At 36.2% G+C, this 16,213-nt stretch overlaps 2 protein-coding genes across 2 annotated transcripts; one reads left to right on the plus strand and one right to left on the minus strand.

The window, feature by feature from the left end:
* Positions 1–6,068: 6,068 nt before the first annotated feature.
* On the plus strand, positions 6,069–7,016 carry LOC118993962 (olfactory receptor 8H1-like). Its single transcript, XM_037056480.1, has one exon. It carries the CDS (start codon positions 6,069–6,071, stop codon positions 7,014–7,016), a length of 948 nt encoding a protein of 315 aa, XP_036912375.1.
* Positions 7,017–15,051: 8,035 nt separating this feature from the next.
* LOC118993963 (olfactory receptor 5T2-like) lies at positions 15,052–15,981 on the minus strand. The gene has a single exon (XM_037056481.1). It carries the CDS (start codon positions 15,979–15,981, stop codon positions 15,052–15,054), a length of 930 nt encoding a protein of 309 aa, XP_036912376.1.
* Positions 15,982–16,213: the final 232 nt, after the last annotated feature.

Consider the following 16,213-nt stretch of genomic DNA (forward strand, 5'->3'; position numbering starts at 1 on the left):
CATTAGCCAAGATTAAAATGAAGGAGAGAATTCTAGAAGCAGCAAGAGACAAGGGGACAGTCACCTACAACGGAGTTCCCATCAGACTGTCAGCGGATTTCTCAAAAGAGACCTTACAGGCAAGAAGGGGCTGGAAAGAAGTATTCCAAGTCATGAAATCCAAAGACCTACATACAAGATTGCTCTATCCAGCAAAGCTTTCATTTAGAATGGAAGGGAAGACAAAGTACTTCTCAGATAAGGTCAAATTCAAGGAGCTCATCATCTCCAAGCCCTTATTATATGAAATGTTAAAGAGGCTTATCTAAGAAAAAGAAGATAAAAATATGAACAGTGAAAGGACAGCAAACTCACAGTTATTAACAACCAAACCTAAAACAAAAGCAAACTAAGAGGACAGCTAGATTGGGAGCGGAACCATAGAAATGGAGATCACATGGAAGGTTAGCAAAAGGGGAGTGGGAGGAGGAGAAGGGGTGAGAAGGTACAGAGAATAAGTAGCATAGGCAGTGGGAAGAAAATAGGCAGGGGGAGGGCAAGAATACTATGGGAAATACAGAATCTAAAGAACTTGTGACACATGGACATAAACTAAAGGGGTGAATGATGGGGGAGGGGTGTGCAGGGTGGAGCGGAATGAAGGGGGGAATAGGACAACTTTAATGGCATAATCAATAAAACATAATAAATTTTTTTTAAAAAAAGAAGTTTGACTCTACATAAAGAAGTTTGGCAGACACTACCTTAACAACTTTCCATTTGCCTGAATCCACTTGCTCCACATATTTTCATGGCTCTCTACTTCACTTTTTTCCATGTGACCCTACCACTGCAGTTGTTCCTGAAAAATAACTGTTTTTAAGAGATGAAGTTCAGCTGTCTTCAGGCACCTTCTCCATTTTGTTTTTCTCTGCAGCTCTTATCACAGTTGACATTACAGTTACCCTTCCCCTTGTTAGAATGACACTTTTCATGCTCAAATAGCACAGCCCCCTCCACCGATGTGCCCTCTGTCTGGACACTTCCTCCCATGTACTGTACCTAAATGATTCACTCTTCTCTCCTGGAAATATTTGTCTAAATGCCAACTTTTATTTATCCTCACCCAAGGACATTTTTAAAATCACTTTTATTGTTATTCTGTTACAGTTGTCCCAACTTTTTCCCCTTTGCCCTCTTCCACCTATTCCAACTCCTGCTCCCATAGTCAATCTCCACGCTGTTGTCCATGTCCGTGGGTCATTCATACATGTTCTTTGTCTAGTCCCTGCCTCTTCTTTCCACCATTATCTCCCTCTCCCACCCCTCAGATCACTTTCAGTCTGTCCCATATTCCCATGCCTGTGGTTCTATTTTGTTCATTACTTTATTATCCATTAGATTCCTCTTATAGGCGAGATCATATGGTGTTTGTCCCTCACTGCCTGGCTTATTTAACTTAGAATAATGCTCTCCAGTCCCATTCATGCTGTTCATTGCAGAAGGTAGAAATTCCTTCTTTCTTTCTCCTAGGTAGTATCCTTTTATATAAATGTACTACAGTTTTTGATCTACTCATTTACTGATGGGCACTTCAGCTGTTTCCAGAGCTTGGCTACTGTAAATTGTGCTGCTATGAACATAGGGGTGCTAAGTTCTTTTGAATCAGTGTTTTGGGATTCTTAGGATATATTCCCAGGAGCATAATTGCTGGGTCAAAAGGCAGTTCCATTTTTAGTTTTTTAAGGAAACTCCATAGTGTTTTCCACAATGGTTGCACCAGTCTGCATTCCTACCAACAGTGCACTAGGATTCCTTTTTCTCCACATCTCACCAGTACTTGCTGTTTGTTGATTTAATCATGGCCATTTTGACCAGTGTGATGTGCTATCTCATTGTGGTTTTAATTTGCTTTTCCCTAATGACTAGTGATGTTGAGGATCTTTTCTTATGTCTATGGGTCATCTGTATGTTTTCCTTGGAGAAGTGTCTATTCAGATCCTTTTTCCATTTTGCAATCAAGGAGGGAGAGACAGAGGGTGGATGAGGGTAAGAGAGAGAGAATATTGATGTAAAAGAGAAACTTCCATTGACTGCCTTCTTATACCAATTCTGATGGTGGTCAAAACCGTAACTTGGATACATTCTCTGACCAGAAATCAAACCCTTGGTGCTTCAACCAACCGAGCACACTGGCAGGGGAAAAGCCAACTCTTTACTGAAACCTACCTTGATCATAATTTCTGATTGTTCCCTTATGCCCCTATTTCAAGACCCCTATAATAATTTACATTTTATTTATTTTTTATATTACTTTCACCTTCTAACATGTTGTATCACTAATTTTTTAATCCTTTTTGTTTCTCCATGCTTCAAATTTATAATCTATAAATATTATAATTGATAACAACAAATTTTCATATCAACATTTGAGTCTTTCTTTCTTAGAATCTATTACTCCTTTATAGTAGTTGATGACAATTAATCTACAGATTTCAATAAATTGATGAAATTTACTTTAAAGGAGTCATGGGCAAAGAAATGGCAAAGGAGTCATTGCCATTTCTAATGGCAATGCAATACAATTTGAAATTAACATGTTAAAGAAAAATAACTTTTAACTTGAAAATTAAACACATATAATGAAAAAATAAACTTAAGTAGTTTTAAGTTATATAAACATTTAAAAAATTTACTTTCCTATGTACATAATGTACCACAATAGGAATAATTAATATTATTACATGTGAGTTAAAAATAAAGTAACACACAGATGAATAATGCAAGTATTAAACTCCTGTATTAGTAAATAGGTAACAAAAACTTAATAAAACAAACATTTGTTACTAGCTGCTCAAGTAAAAAACACTAAATTGAACTTAAAGCAAGGAAAATAAAATGATAAAACTAAGAAAACAATTATGAATTAGAAAGAAAAGAAATAATTGAACACTTAAAGCAAGTAGAGCTGTTGTTTTATGAGTAAGAAGAAAGAAAATGTAAAAACGATAGAATAATCCAGGAGAGAAAGAAAAATAAGATGCAAAAAGGATAGTTACAAATGTAACAAGCTGCCTTGGCCACTGTGGCTCAGTGGTATGGAGCATCGTCCTGTACAACAAAAGGTTGGGGTTTCAATTCCCAGTCAGGGCACATACGTAGGTTGCAGGTTCAGTCTCTAATCTGGGTGCATATGGTAGGCAACCAATCTATTTTTCTCTCTCACATCAGTGCTTCTCTTTCTCTCTTTCTTCAATGCTTTCTAAAATCAATAAACATCTATAAAATAATTTTAATGTGATTAGCTAAGAAATAAAATTATATTATCATTAACTCAAAAGAGATTTAAAATCTCTGATCAGACTTTGATTTCTGCCATAACAATAAAAAATTCAAGAATATCCCTACAGCCATGAATAACTGTAATGGGTTTCAACACTGTGAAAACATTAAGCAAGAAAAACTTGCTCTTATTAATTTTGCAGTCATCATACCTACTGAGGTGGCATGACATTGGAAATCACTCCTAGTCTCAATTTGCCTTAGCTCCCAAGGTTACCTACTACCAAGTAGGTTAGTGCTGCCTTTTTAACTTCTAAAAAAGCCTGGCTTAGCAGCCATATTTCATGAATAGAGTTGCCAATCCACAATTCATGTCCATACCACCAAGTCATCTTCAGAAATTCTGCAGTATGAACAGACTTCTTGTAAGAGTTAATTATAAATCTGAATAGAAATTGATTTCATTATCATGAAATAAAGAAAAATTCACAAGATTATTTCAATCATTCTGAGTCTACAACTTCTCACATCATTCCTTTGCTTCTTCATCTTATAGAAATAATTCCCAATAAAATATTTCTGCTTTATTTCATATTTTAATTTTTATACATATTAGGAAAAATAATTGCAATACTTTCGGTGTGCAATAATAGTACAACCAGTGGGAGAAATATTGCTACAAATATGAACTAGGTGATTGACAAACCAAAATGGGGAGCCAACACCATATTTTCCTTGTGATGCTCTAAAACACTTGTCAGCTGATGGCCCATTTAGAGAGAAGTTATTGATGGAGTACAAGTCCATGCATAAGATAAGACATTGTGGGGTTATCAAAGGCTGATGGTGTGTCATGGAATCTTGGTCACAAAAATGAGGGCTAGAGGCTAAACATACAGTGTAATAGTAATTATGCAAAACTGTAGATACACACATATGTATTAATAAAGGTAAAAAATAATTGGGGGAATTTCATCAAAATGTTTCAACATTTCAGAACTGTTCTCATTTTGTTCTGGAATTTTGTTGCATTCTAATTATTTTCTAAAGAACAGTGATAGTATGAGAGCTTCACACATGTAAACATAAAGATGTATCATTGTGAAAAATGAATTATTCCATCCTTGATGGTTTCAGTTACAGAGCAATTGCAGATGTCTCTATAAACAGAGAACAGGCTGACAGTGACCAGAGCGGAGAGGGGAGGGAATTTTGAGGGGAAAAGGGAAGGATTTACAGGAACTAGTATAAAGGACACATGGACAAAAACTAAGGGTGGTGGAAATGGGAGGGAGGCGGGGAGCACTGTGGGAGGGTGAGCTGGGATGGGAGTAAAAGACAGAAAACTGTACTTGAACAACAATTAAATAAATTAAAAAATAAATAAATAAATAAATAGCTTCTCTGCCAACCCACTTAGAAACTTTAAAGGATCACAAAAGAGGATGAAACCAGGTTCTTCATTGTGTGCCATCTAAAGAAAAAGGCAACAATTTCCTCAAAACATGACATTTATTCCCTGAGCTTTTGTCCTTGGAAATGTGCCAGAAAAGCTCCCTTGGAGACTGGTCCCCAGGGAAGAGCAATGTTGCATTATCTCAATCCTCAGTATTTTATGAGGTGCCCTGGAAAATGAATGAGACATACTCTGCTCCACTTGTGTTCACAATTGCTGCCTGAATTCCCTTTCAGACACAACTTCCTGGCAGATTTTTTGTGTGAGCAGGCCTTCACAAAATTCTAAGTTGAGTTTTCCTCTTTTTAAACTCAGAATAAAGCAAGATGAATGCACAAAAATTTGCACAGAATTTAACTCAAAGGAAAAAATACATGGCAGAAATTTTTGACTTGAATAGTTTTCATGTTTTATTTGTGAGAAAAGGCTGAGGTTGACAAATTTCTTGCCTGATAATATTGGAAAATTTGTTTTTCCTCAGCCATCTTTGGCTCTTGGTAAGTATTACTTTCAAAATTTGAGTTTTAGTTAGGGTCAGATGAAATAGGGGTATTAGCTGACAAGCATACATTTACATATTACTTAGACCTTACTCTAAGTGATGCCAGATTCTGTGAAACCAGAAGTATAATGCTGATGCAATTATGTTCTATAAGTAAGATACATGTTTTAAAAATATTTTTGAAGAAATTAGATTCTGAATGCTCTACCTCAGAAAACATATCTTCTGAAAATTAATACTAATATGTGGTCTGTAATTTTGATCTCCTACATTTGAAATTTATTTGTGATTACCATTAAATAATTTTCTGAACAAAAGAACAGTACATGATGCATTAAAATTCTTTTGCTATTATTATTCTACACCAACCATTTTCTTTACACTTTCTAAAATTATAAACAGAAACACATTAAATAAGCCTGTTCTCTGAAGTAACTCTATCTTGGTAGAATGACAGCACCAACATTTAATAGCTCTGATTCTGAATAACTTACTTAGATTGTCTGTGCCATTTAATTCATCTTTAAAAATGAGCCTATAAGATAGCTCGCATTGTATAATCTTCTCATGTGGAGGGAATATGTTAACAAAGAAAAAACACTTGGAACAGTGCCAGGCTTATCATCATTACAAAAAATGATAGTTTCTGTTACATCATACATATAGAAGTGGGTCAATGAATGCCCACTTCTATACTTTGCAAGCAAATGTAATTTCCCCATCATACTCCTTGGTCCACTGATTGTTATTAATTTTTAGAAATATTAAACTAATTGAAATAAACCTTTATGAACTCATCCGTGCCAGGTATCACCTTTACTTCTCAACAGTTTGAAGCGGTTGAACAGAATGGATAGAAGGAATAACACACACGTGTCTGACTTCATCCTTATGGGGCTGGCAGAATCTCAAGAGATCCAGCTGGTCCTCTCCACCATATTTCTCATGATTTACCTGATTAGTGTGCTGGGAAACACAGGGATGATATTGATCATCCACCTGGATCTCCAGCTTCACACCCCCATGTATTTTTTTCTCAGTCACTTGTCATTTCTTGACCTTAGTTACTCAACAGTCATCACACCTAAAACCTTACAGAACTTACTGACATCCGTGAAGCACATTTCATACACAAGCTGCTTCACCCAAATGTACTTTTTTGTCTTCTTGGCTGTCGCTGAATGTTTTCTTCTCTCCTCAATGGCCTATGATCGCTATGTAGCTATCTGCAATCCTCTGCACTACCCTGTTGTTATGTCCAAAAGACTCTGCTGCTTCCTCGTCTTTGGGTCCTATTTCATCGGCTTTACAAACTCTATGATCAATGTGCTTTTCATGAGCAGACTGGATTTCTGTGGCTCCAATGTAATCCATCACTTTTTCTGTGACACTTCCCCAATCCTAGAGCTGTCCTGCACTGACACACGTGATGTGGAAATCATGATATTCATCTGTGCTGGCTTTGCTCTAATGGTTTCTCTTATCACAATATCTGGGTCTTACCTGTCCATTCTGGCTACTGTACTGAAAATTACTTCCACTTCGGGAAAGCGAAAAGCCTTCTCTACATGTTCCTCCCATCTCCTGGGAGTCACCATCTTTTATGGCACTACGATTTTTACATATTTAAAACCACGGAAGTCCTATACCTTGGGCAAAGATCAAGTGGCTTCTGTGTTTTATACTATTGTGATTCCCATGCTGAATCCACTCATTTATAGTCTTAGGAATAAAGAAGTGAAAAATGCTCTCATTAGACTCATGCAGAAGAGAGAGGACTCCAGGCAATTAAAGTAACATCATTTCTAAACAGTTAACTTTTCTCTCCTTTCCTGTGGGGTATTTTCTTGTTCTCTCCAAAAAGCAATGAAGTCCTTGCACTTGTTTGTATTTTTATTGAAACTTCTTCACTTAAACAAATATAATCTTGGACATTTCCAGAAATATGTCTTCTTAAAATTCATATTGTTATGAATTTCAATGTTAAAAAATCATTGTCCAACTCCTGATATTTACAGGCTTCTTGTGGTCATTAAAAATAAATTTTTAAATTAAATTTTTAACCCATTTGTTTCATATCCTATGAGACACATTGTAAAGCTAAGAACTGATAAATTTGTGACAACTAAGAAACTTTTGTTAGGTAGAATGCTAGAATTTCCTTTATTTTTAAACCTTTGCCTGTACATATTCTAGAATTTCTGTTTTAATTTTTCTTGTGATTTAATTGTTATTTTAAAAACATTTTTAATTTTCAAAGTTTTGGATTTTTTAAGCCACTTGAATAAATTTTCTTGACAGGTGAAATATGTACCTATCTGATACATACAGTTGTTTTTAATTTCCCTGCAATACACATCAAATACACATTGGACATCTTCAAATTGTTTCCCCAAGATGCTACAGCATGGCTCAAGAGGACCTCTATCCTTACATCTCCAGAAGCATACAGAGTTATCCCTTTTAAATTTTTGCCAATAAGATGAGTATGAATTTTCAAGAAGTGTGTGAGACTTTGGGCAATTTAAAAACTAGCCAGGCTACATGTACATTTTAACTATGTTCATTCTTCCAGTCCATGATCACAGAAGGTCTTTCCATTTCATTGTGTCTTTTTCTATCTCTTTTAGTGGTGCTTTGTTGTTTTCAGTATGGATGAGTCCTTCATATCGTTAATTAAGTTTTAACTAGGTATTTTGTTCTTTTTGTTGCAGCTGCAGAAGGAATTGCTTTTAAAACTGAAAGCAACACATGAACAAACATGATATGCAAAAAAAATGAAACTCGTAGACACAGATAGTCATATGGTGATTATCAAAGTGAAGGGGGTTGGGAGGTAGTGAGGGGTAAGTAGGGTCAAACAGGGTAATGAAAAATTTGGCTTTGGTTGGCCGGCACACAATGCAATATGTTGACAATGTATCATTGAATTATACACTTGAAATATATATAATCTTACTAGTGTTGTCACCCTAATTCACTTAATTTTAAAAATAATAAAGATACTTTCAGGGGGGAAAAAAGTAGCCTGGTAGCCTGTTGCTCTTTGAAGGATTAGGACACAAAACACCAAGATTTTTAGATCAATAGCAAAGGACATTATTACTCAGAGCAAAAGTAATACCCACGGTTCATATTCACGCTATTTCCCCATACTATCCCAGGTCCCACGAGCGTGATGCAGGTGGGTCTAGAAGGATAAAGTCACACACAGTGGGCTGCACTGTAGGAGAGGACCACTGAGTTTCGGGGACCACTTTAATGGTAAGCAGATTCGTGTCTATTCTTTGTTTACAGGAACATCCTCATCACTAGTGGCAGCTCACTGCAAAAACAACCTTGATGTGTAGCCTGGGTACACAGCAGTCAGGGCTTTGCATTTCTGGTGTGTCCAGTAGGAAGATCCAGGGTCACTCGAGCCTCACAGCACATTGCCAGGCCCAGTAGAACAGCGTGCGTTAACTGATAAACCCCTTCTGTTTTGTGTGGTGTGTCTTCCACTTACTGTCTATTCAGCTCTCGTCTCCACCCTGGTGAATTTTAAAAACATTAAATTGGGGGGTGGGGGGGCTGGGATGGGGGTAAAGAGTGTAAAACTGTACTTGAACAATTAAAATAAAAAATAAAAATAAATAACAAAGAAAAAATTAAATTTATTGCGGTGACATTGGTGAATAAAATTAAACAGGTTCAATTGTATAATTAATTCTATGATACATCATCTACACTGTATTGTGTGTTTGCCACCCCCAAGTTAAATCTTCTTTTATCACTAAATTTGACTTTCTGATAAGCTTTTGTAACTAGCTACATATTTTATTCAATTATAGAATTTTTACTTCTTTGAAGTTTGTATTTTTTCTTTGTAAAATGATATTTGATTATTTTTTCTGAATACTTTTTAAATGTTTAAAGTGCAGCTTCCTTTTTAGAAATTAAATGTTTATATTTTCTAATACAAAACAGCTAAGTCATTTAATCTTTTTATTATGCATTATTTTGCTCTTTAATTTTTTTCAATTCCCTTATATGGCAGTGCCATTTAAAAATATGACTTATTTTTGCCCTGGCTGGTGTGGCTCAATGGGTTGAGCACAAGACTGCAAACCAAAGGGTCAACAGTTCAATTACCAGTCAGGGCCTAGGCCATGTCTCCAGTCGGAGGCACTCAAGTAGAAACCACGTATTACTGTTTCTCTCCCTTTCCCCCTCTCTTCCCCTCTCTAAAAATAAAATCTTTTTTTAAAGATATGACTTATTTTTGTTTTAATATTCATTTGGTCTAGTCTCTATATTCACAGCTATTGCAATTTCTTTTTGATTGCAATTAGAAGCAAGTATTTGAGAAGCATTTCTTTTGTTCAATAATATGATTTTTATAGCTCATTTCTCATCTTGTGGAAGCATTATGTCATTTCATATATTTATGGGCTTTTTTTATTTTCCATGTATTTTTTTGTAAAGTATGTTTTCACCTATGTCCATTTCTATGATTAGGAAATGTGTCTTCATGGATTGCGTTGGCAAACATGGTGAACTACTTCAATGAGTTGTAGATAACATGAAAGGTGAGGAAAAGCTAGTTAAATTCAAATTATAATTAAATTAAAGTGTTTTAGCCTCTTTACATTATAGTTTAGAAATAATGTATATAATGTTATTACACATTTTTACTATAATCTACAAGCAACATAATTTAGACTATTCACATTTGCCTTGAAATTTTCTTGTTATATTAGTTCACATTGTATTTTATGTAAAATGCAGTCTTAAATAAGTTAAGACATAATTTTTTTTACTGTGCCATGCCCAAATGCTATTTAATATAAATATGATAAAAATGAAATGAGAGTAAAGCATGCTAAAAATATGAACAGCTGTTTATTTCAAAAATAATTGATAGACATAATGGTAATACATTTCAATGAGCATTTACCATGTTCTAGAAAATATTCAAGAGGCTTTAGATATAAAAGTAACAGACTTTGTGTTCAACAGATAACTTTCAGTTGTTAGGTTCTAGCACTATTCGAATGTTTATCTCATATAAGGAAAGCCACCTTTCTGTTTGCTCAGGCAGAGACTTAAGAATTTAAACAACAATAAAAAATAAAGAGTAAATAAAAATTAAATAAAAAACATTCGAGAAAAATGTTCCCAGAATATTTCATTTATCTCATGCACCTTATATCCAATTCATCAGCATATTACTTGATTCTAATTAAAGATATATTTGGAGTCTGAGTACTTCTCAACACTTTCTCTGCTGTGCACCTCCCCACCTCCGACAATGAAACATCTTCTCAGTTTTAGGATTATTGCTGCATTCTCCTATCTTGTCCCTATACTTTGGCTTTATCTCATTTGAATTTATTCTAGAGCCAGAGTGATACTTTTAAATGGTAAGTTGGTTCATATCACTTCCTTCTACAAGAAATACATAAACTAATAGCTGTCAGAGGGGGAGGGGTTGAGGCTAAATGGGAACAGTGAAGGGATTTAGAAGTACAGATGGGTAGTTACAGAGTAGTAACACAGATGCAGATTACAGCACAGGGAGTACAGTCAGTAATGCTGTGAGAAATGTGTTTGGGCTAGGTGGGTATGTGAAGCAGCAAGACACTTTGCTGTACATCTGAAACTATGGCAGGATAATATGGAGTGTAAACTGCAATAAAAGAATACAAAATAAAAAAGGAAACAATTTTGGAAACAAATCATAATTAGCATATCAGACCGCAATAAGAAGAGACTTTTAAAAGAGGGAATTGCATGAATAGAATGTTTAGATCATTCTAAACCTGAGGAAAATTGCAAAAACAATGTTTGAAGTAATATATTGTGAAAAAGATGCTCTGTGTTTATATTGCTAAGGTGTTATTGAAACATAGTAATCCCACTTTAAAGAAATAAACTAACAACCTGAAACACTAATCCTAAAGATTACCAATGCACCCCAATAGCAGCACAATTTACAAAAGCGAAGTGCTGGAAGCAACCTAGGTACCCATCAGCAAATGAGTGGATTAAAAAACTATGGTACATTTACACAATGGAATTCTAAGCAGCAGAGAGAAAGAAGGAGCTTCTACCCTTTGTGACAGCATGGATGGAACTTGTGAGCATGATGCTAAGTGAACTAAGCTAGGCAGTGAAAGACAAACACCATATGATCTCACCTAAAAAGTAGAACCTAATCAACAAAATAACCAAGAAAAATAGAACCAGAAACATTGAAATAAAGAACAAACTGACAATAACCAGAGGAGAGCAGAGAAGGAGATAACAGGAGAAAGAAGGGGAAATGTTTTCAAGGAAAGTGTATGATGACACATGGAAAAAGCAACAGGAGGGTAGTATGAAGGGTGGGAGGTGAGAATGTGTTGGGTGGGGAGGAGTAGTGAGAGGAAAATGGAGACAAGTGTACTTTAGCAACAATAAAAAAGGAGAAATACTCTGAGTACTCTATGTCCTAAAGAGGGTCTTTTGGTTGGATATAAAAATGTTTTCAAGCAATGAAAACAAATTAATAATAATAGTAATAATTAAAGTAGAAGCAAGGAAAAAAGAAGAAGGAAGGGAAACTACCACTTAAAATTGCTCTTGAAGGATACATGCAGTTTCAATGACAAAGATGTCTGTGGGAAGCAGTGTTGAACATCAACACAGCAGGCACACTTTTCTATATCTTGGTTCCTGAGCACAGAGACTGAGGAGGGCAAGCATCTGCATAGGCATCACAGAGTGGGAGGGGTCAAAGTAAAACAGAACCATAGCTGGGTGGGCACCAGGCCTCTAGGAAAAAGCATCAAGATGAGCAGGGCCTCAGTTGTGGGAAGAGTTCGAATTGCAAGTCAGGTGTGCCTTACCCTCCAAATTGTGCTTGTCTTTGGTCATGTTTGACTTTAAGTATGATCTTTATTAATGTTCATGCCTACTCTCTGCATATTGTGAGAAATGCAAGAATGGATTTTGTTTATGCTTTTGATGAAATAACACAAGTCAGTGAAATGCACCATCACAGAAAGCATGGTAATGACACCAAGAATTCACAAACATTACCTGTGACCTCCAAACCACAGGCTATACTTAGAATCGCTGCTAATGCATAGACCTAAGGAAGGAGCAGAGTGCTTTGATCTGGAGTCAGATATCAATGATTCTATAGTAAGTGATATGTGAGCTATAGTTTTGGTACCAAGCAATTTATAGGTTCAACACAATCCTTATTAAAATATCAATGATATATTTCACAAATCTAAAACAAACATTTCAAAAATTTATATGCAATCACAAGTGGCCCAGCATATCCTCAGCAATTTTGAGAAAGAAGAACAAACTAGGAGGGATCACAATATGTGATACCAACCTATATTATAAAGCCACTGTAATCAAAACATTCTAGCACTTGAGTAACAACAGACACATAGACCAATGGAACAGAATAGAGGGTCCAGAAATAAACCCATGTTAATATGGTCAACTAATATTTGACTAAGGGGCAGAAGCATAAAATGGAGTAAAAATAATCTCTTCAAAAATGGTGTTGTCATATCTGTACAGGAACATGCAACAACATGAAACTCAGTCACCAACTTATACAATACACACAAATAAAAACTCAAGGTGAATAAAAAACTTAAATATAAAACACAACACTTAAAAGTCTTAGAGGAGAACATAGGCAGAAAAATCTCAGATATTCTATGCAGCAATATTTTCACTGATATGTCCACTAGAGCAAGGGACATAAAGGAAAGAATAAACAAATGGGACATCAGCAAACTAAAATCTCCATGGCTCAATAAAACACCAGCAGAATGAAAAGAGAACCAACCATATGGAAAAATATATTTGCCATTGATACCTTGCACAAAGGTTTGATCTCCAAAATATATAAAGAGCTCAAATGACATATCTTCTGGAAAACAAAAAATTTAATCAAAAAATGGACAAAAGACCTGAACAGACACTACTCCAAGGACATAAAGAGAGCCCAGAGGCATATGCAAGGATTCTCATCAACACTATCCATTAGAGGGACGCAGATTGAAACCACAATGATAGCACTTCACACCAGTCAGAATGGCCATCATAAACAAATCAACAAACAAGTGCTGGCAAGGTTGTGCAGAAAAGGAAACCCTAGTGCAATGTTGATAGAAATGCAGACTGGTGCAGCCAGTATAGAAAGTAGTATGGGATTTCCTCGAGATACTAAAAATGGAACTGCCTTTTGACCTGGCAATTCCACTGCTGGTGTTACACCCTAAGAATGCTGAAACACCAATCCAAAACAAAGTATGCACCCCAATGTTCATAGCAGCACAATTCACAATAGTCAAGTATTGGGAGAAACCTAGGTGCCAATCAGTAAATCAGTGGGTCAGAAAACTGTGGTGCAGACCCCTGGCTGGTGTATCTCAGTGGATTGAGCTGGGCTTCCAAACCAGAGGCTTGTGGTTTGATTCCCACTTAGGGCACATGCCTGGGTTGAAGGTCTGTTCCCAGCTGGGGACACAAGAAAAAAAACAGACATCGATATTTCTTTTCCTATCTCCTTACCCTCCCATCTAAAGATAAACAAATAAAATATAAAAAATGAACAGTGGTATATTTATGGAATGGAACACTATACAGCAGAAAGAAAGAAGGAGCTCCTACCTTTCACAACAGAATAGATGGAACTGGAAAGCATTATGCTAAGTGAAATAAGCCAGGCAGTGAAAGACAAATACCATATGATCTCACCTATAAGTGGAACCCAATTAACAAAGCAACCAAGCAAGCAAAAGATAGCCAGAGACATTGAAATACAGAAGAAACTGACAGTGACCAGAGGAGAGAGGAAGGAAGGTAGTGGGAGTAAGAAGGGGTAAGGTCATCAAGGAACATGTATAGAGGATCCAAGGACAAAGCCAAAGGAGGGTTAGGATTGAGGGTGGGGCAGGGGAGAGTGGTTGCTGGGAAATAGAGACAGTGATACTTGAACAACAATAAAAAATACTATATTTGTCAATGGTGAATAAATTATGCAGCATTTGCTTAAGCTTGGCAGATATAATCATAAAGGTACTTGTAATTGCAACTGGAATCCTATGAAGGTAAAAGTGAACAATATACATTTAAAGAAAAGAATACATGTGTATCTGGTATCCGACCATGTATGTGTCAGTATGCAAAATATGTACCAGTATTTATGTTGAAATTCTTACACCTGTACTGCAGGGTGTGACTTTATTAGAAAATGAGGGCTTGTAAAGATTATTAAGTTCCAATGTGGTATTTGAGTGGTCCCTAGTTTAATATGACTAGCATCTTTATAAGAAGAAGATATTAGGAAACACACTCAGAGAGAAAACAACAGGTGAAGCCACAGGGGGAAGACGGCTATGGACAAACCAAGGAGAAAAACCTCAGAAGAAATCAAACTGCTTTAACTTGATGTCGGACTTGACATTACAGGACACTGAGGAATAAATTTATGTGGTATAAACCACTAACTAGTCTATTGTACTTTGTGACAGCAGACCTGACAAACTAATGCAGTCACTATCAACATATATATGTGTGTGTGTGTGTGTGTGTGTGTGTGTGTGGTGTGTTTCTCAGAATGAAATATGTAGGAAACAGATGGACGATACAGTTTTCCTGCTTGTGTAGAAACTGAAAAGGCAGAATATTCACTATGATCTTAAAAGAAAAAGCTGTAAAATGCATAAAAAGACACTAATATGCTAAGACAAAAAATTTTATTATAACTTTTTCATAACAGGAGAACAAATATCATTCTAATGGCATTTATATTGAATGGTTAGGGAGAAAACATACTTCATTCATACACCATTTTGCCAAACATTCTTTTCATTGCCTCTTTCACATCTTTGTTCCTAAAACTATAGATGATGGGATTCAGCATGGGAATCACAATGGTGTAAAATGTTGACACTATGATGTCATGGTCCACAGAGTAGCTTGAATGTGGTCTCACATACATGAAGAGACTTGTTCCAAGAAAAATTGACACTCCTGTTAGATGAGAGCCACATGTAGAGAAGACTTTTCCCCTCCCCTCAGCAGAATGTGTCCTCAGAATGGCCAACAGAATAAAACCATAGGAGATTAGGACAATCAGGAGAGTGAAGATCTCAATGGAGCCCGCAAAGTAGAAGAGTAGAAGCTGGTTTATGTGAGTGTCAGAACAGGAAATAGCAAGGAGAGCAGGGATATCACAAAAGACATGCCTGATTTCATTGGAGGCACAGAAAGATAGGCTAAATGTGGCTGATGTGTGCACACAAGCATGCAAAATGCCACCAGCATAGGAAGCAATGATGAGTGGCACATAGACTCTGGGTGACATGCTCACTGAGTACAGGAGAGGGTTGTAGATTGCCACATAGCGATCATATGCCATTGCAGCCAAGAGGAAGCATTCTGTGGTCCCAAAAATAACTGCAAAAAACATCTGTGTTGCACATCCAAGGAGTGAAATGACTTTATTCTTTGACAGAAAATCTACTAACATATTTGGTGTAATTACTGAGGAAAAGCCCGCATCCACAGATGACAGCACGCACAGAAAATAGTACATGGGGTTGTGGAGCCGGGGATCCCCAATGACCAAGACAACCAGCCCTAAATTTCCCATCAGAGTGAGTAGGTAAATCACTAGAAACAAGAAGAATAAGACAGGGTGCACTTCTAGATCATCTGTGAAGCCCTTCAGTACAAATATAGTAATTTCAGTGGCATTCTTCATGTTGAAACCTCTTGAAAAAAACTGGAAATTATTTATAACATTTTCATTCAGAGTGTTCTGACCAAAGGAGCTCATTTGTGACTCAGGTGAAGTGGCCTATGTTTTCATATTTATTTCTTTTCAGTGAATAATTTCTTAGCTGCAATTCAAGAACCAGGATCATGGCCAAGGGTCAAAGGTTGATGCCGTTCACTACAGAATCAAATGAAAAATTTGGGTTTTAACTCCCAGG

Source organism: Sturnira hondurensis, unplaced genomic scaffold, assembly GCF_014824575.4.
Source record: "Sturnira hondurensis isolate 20B ecotype Veracruz unplaced genomic scaffold, ASM1482457v3 Scaffold0008964, whole genome shotgun sequence".
Classification (NCBI taxonomy): Eukaryota; Metazoa; Chordata; class Mammalia; order Chiroptera; family Phyllostomidae; genus Sturnira; species Sturnira hondurensis.

Bases quoted from the DNA above. Each gene is read 5' to 3' on its own strand.
- LOC118993962 (XM_037056480.1), top strand. From the start codon at position 6,069: ATGGATAGAAGGAATAACACACACGTGTCTGACTTCATCCTTATGGGG.
- LOC118993963 (XM_037056481.1), bottom strand. From the start codon at position 15,981: ATGAAGAATGCCACTGAAATTACTATATTTGTACTGAAGGGCTTCACA.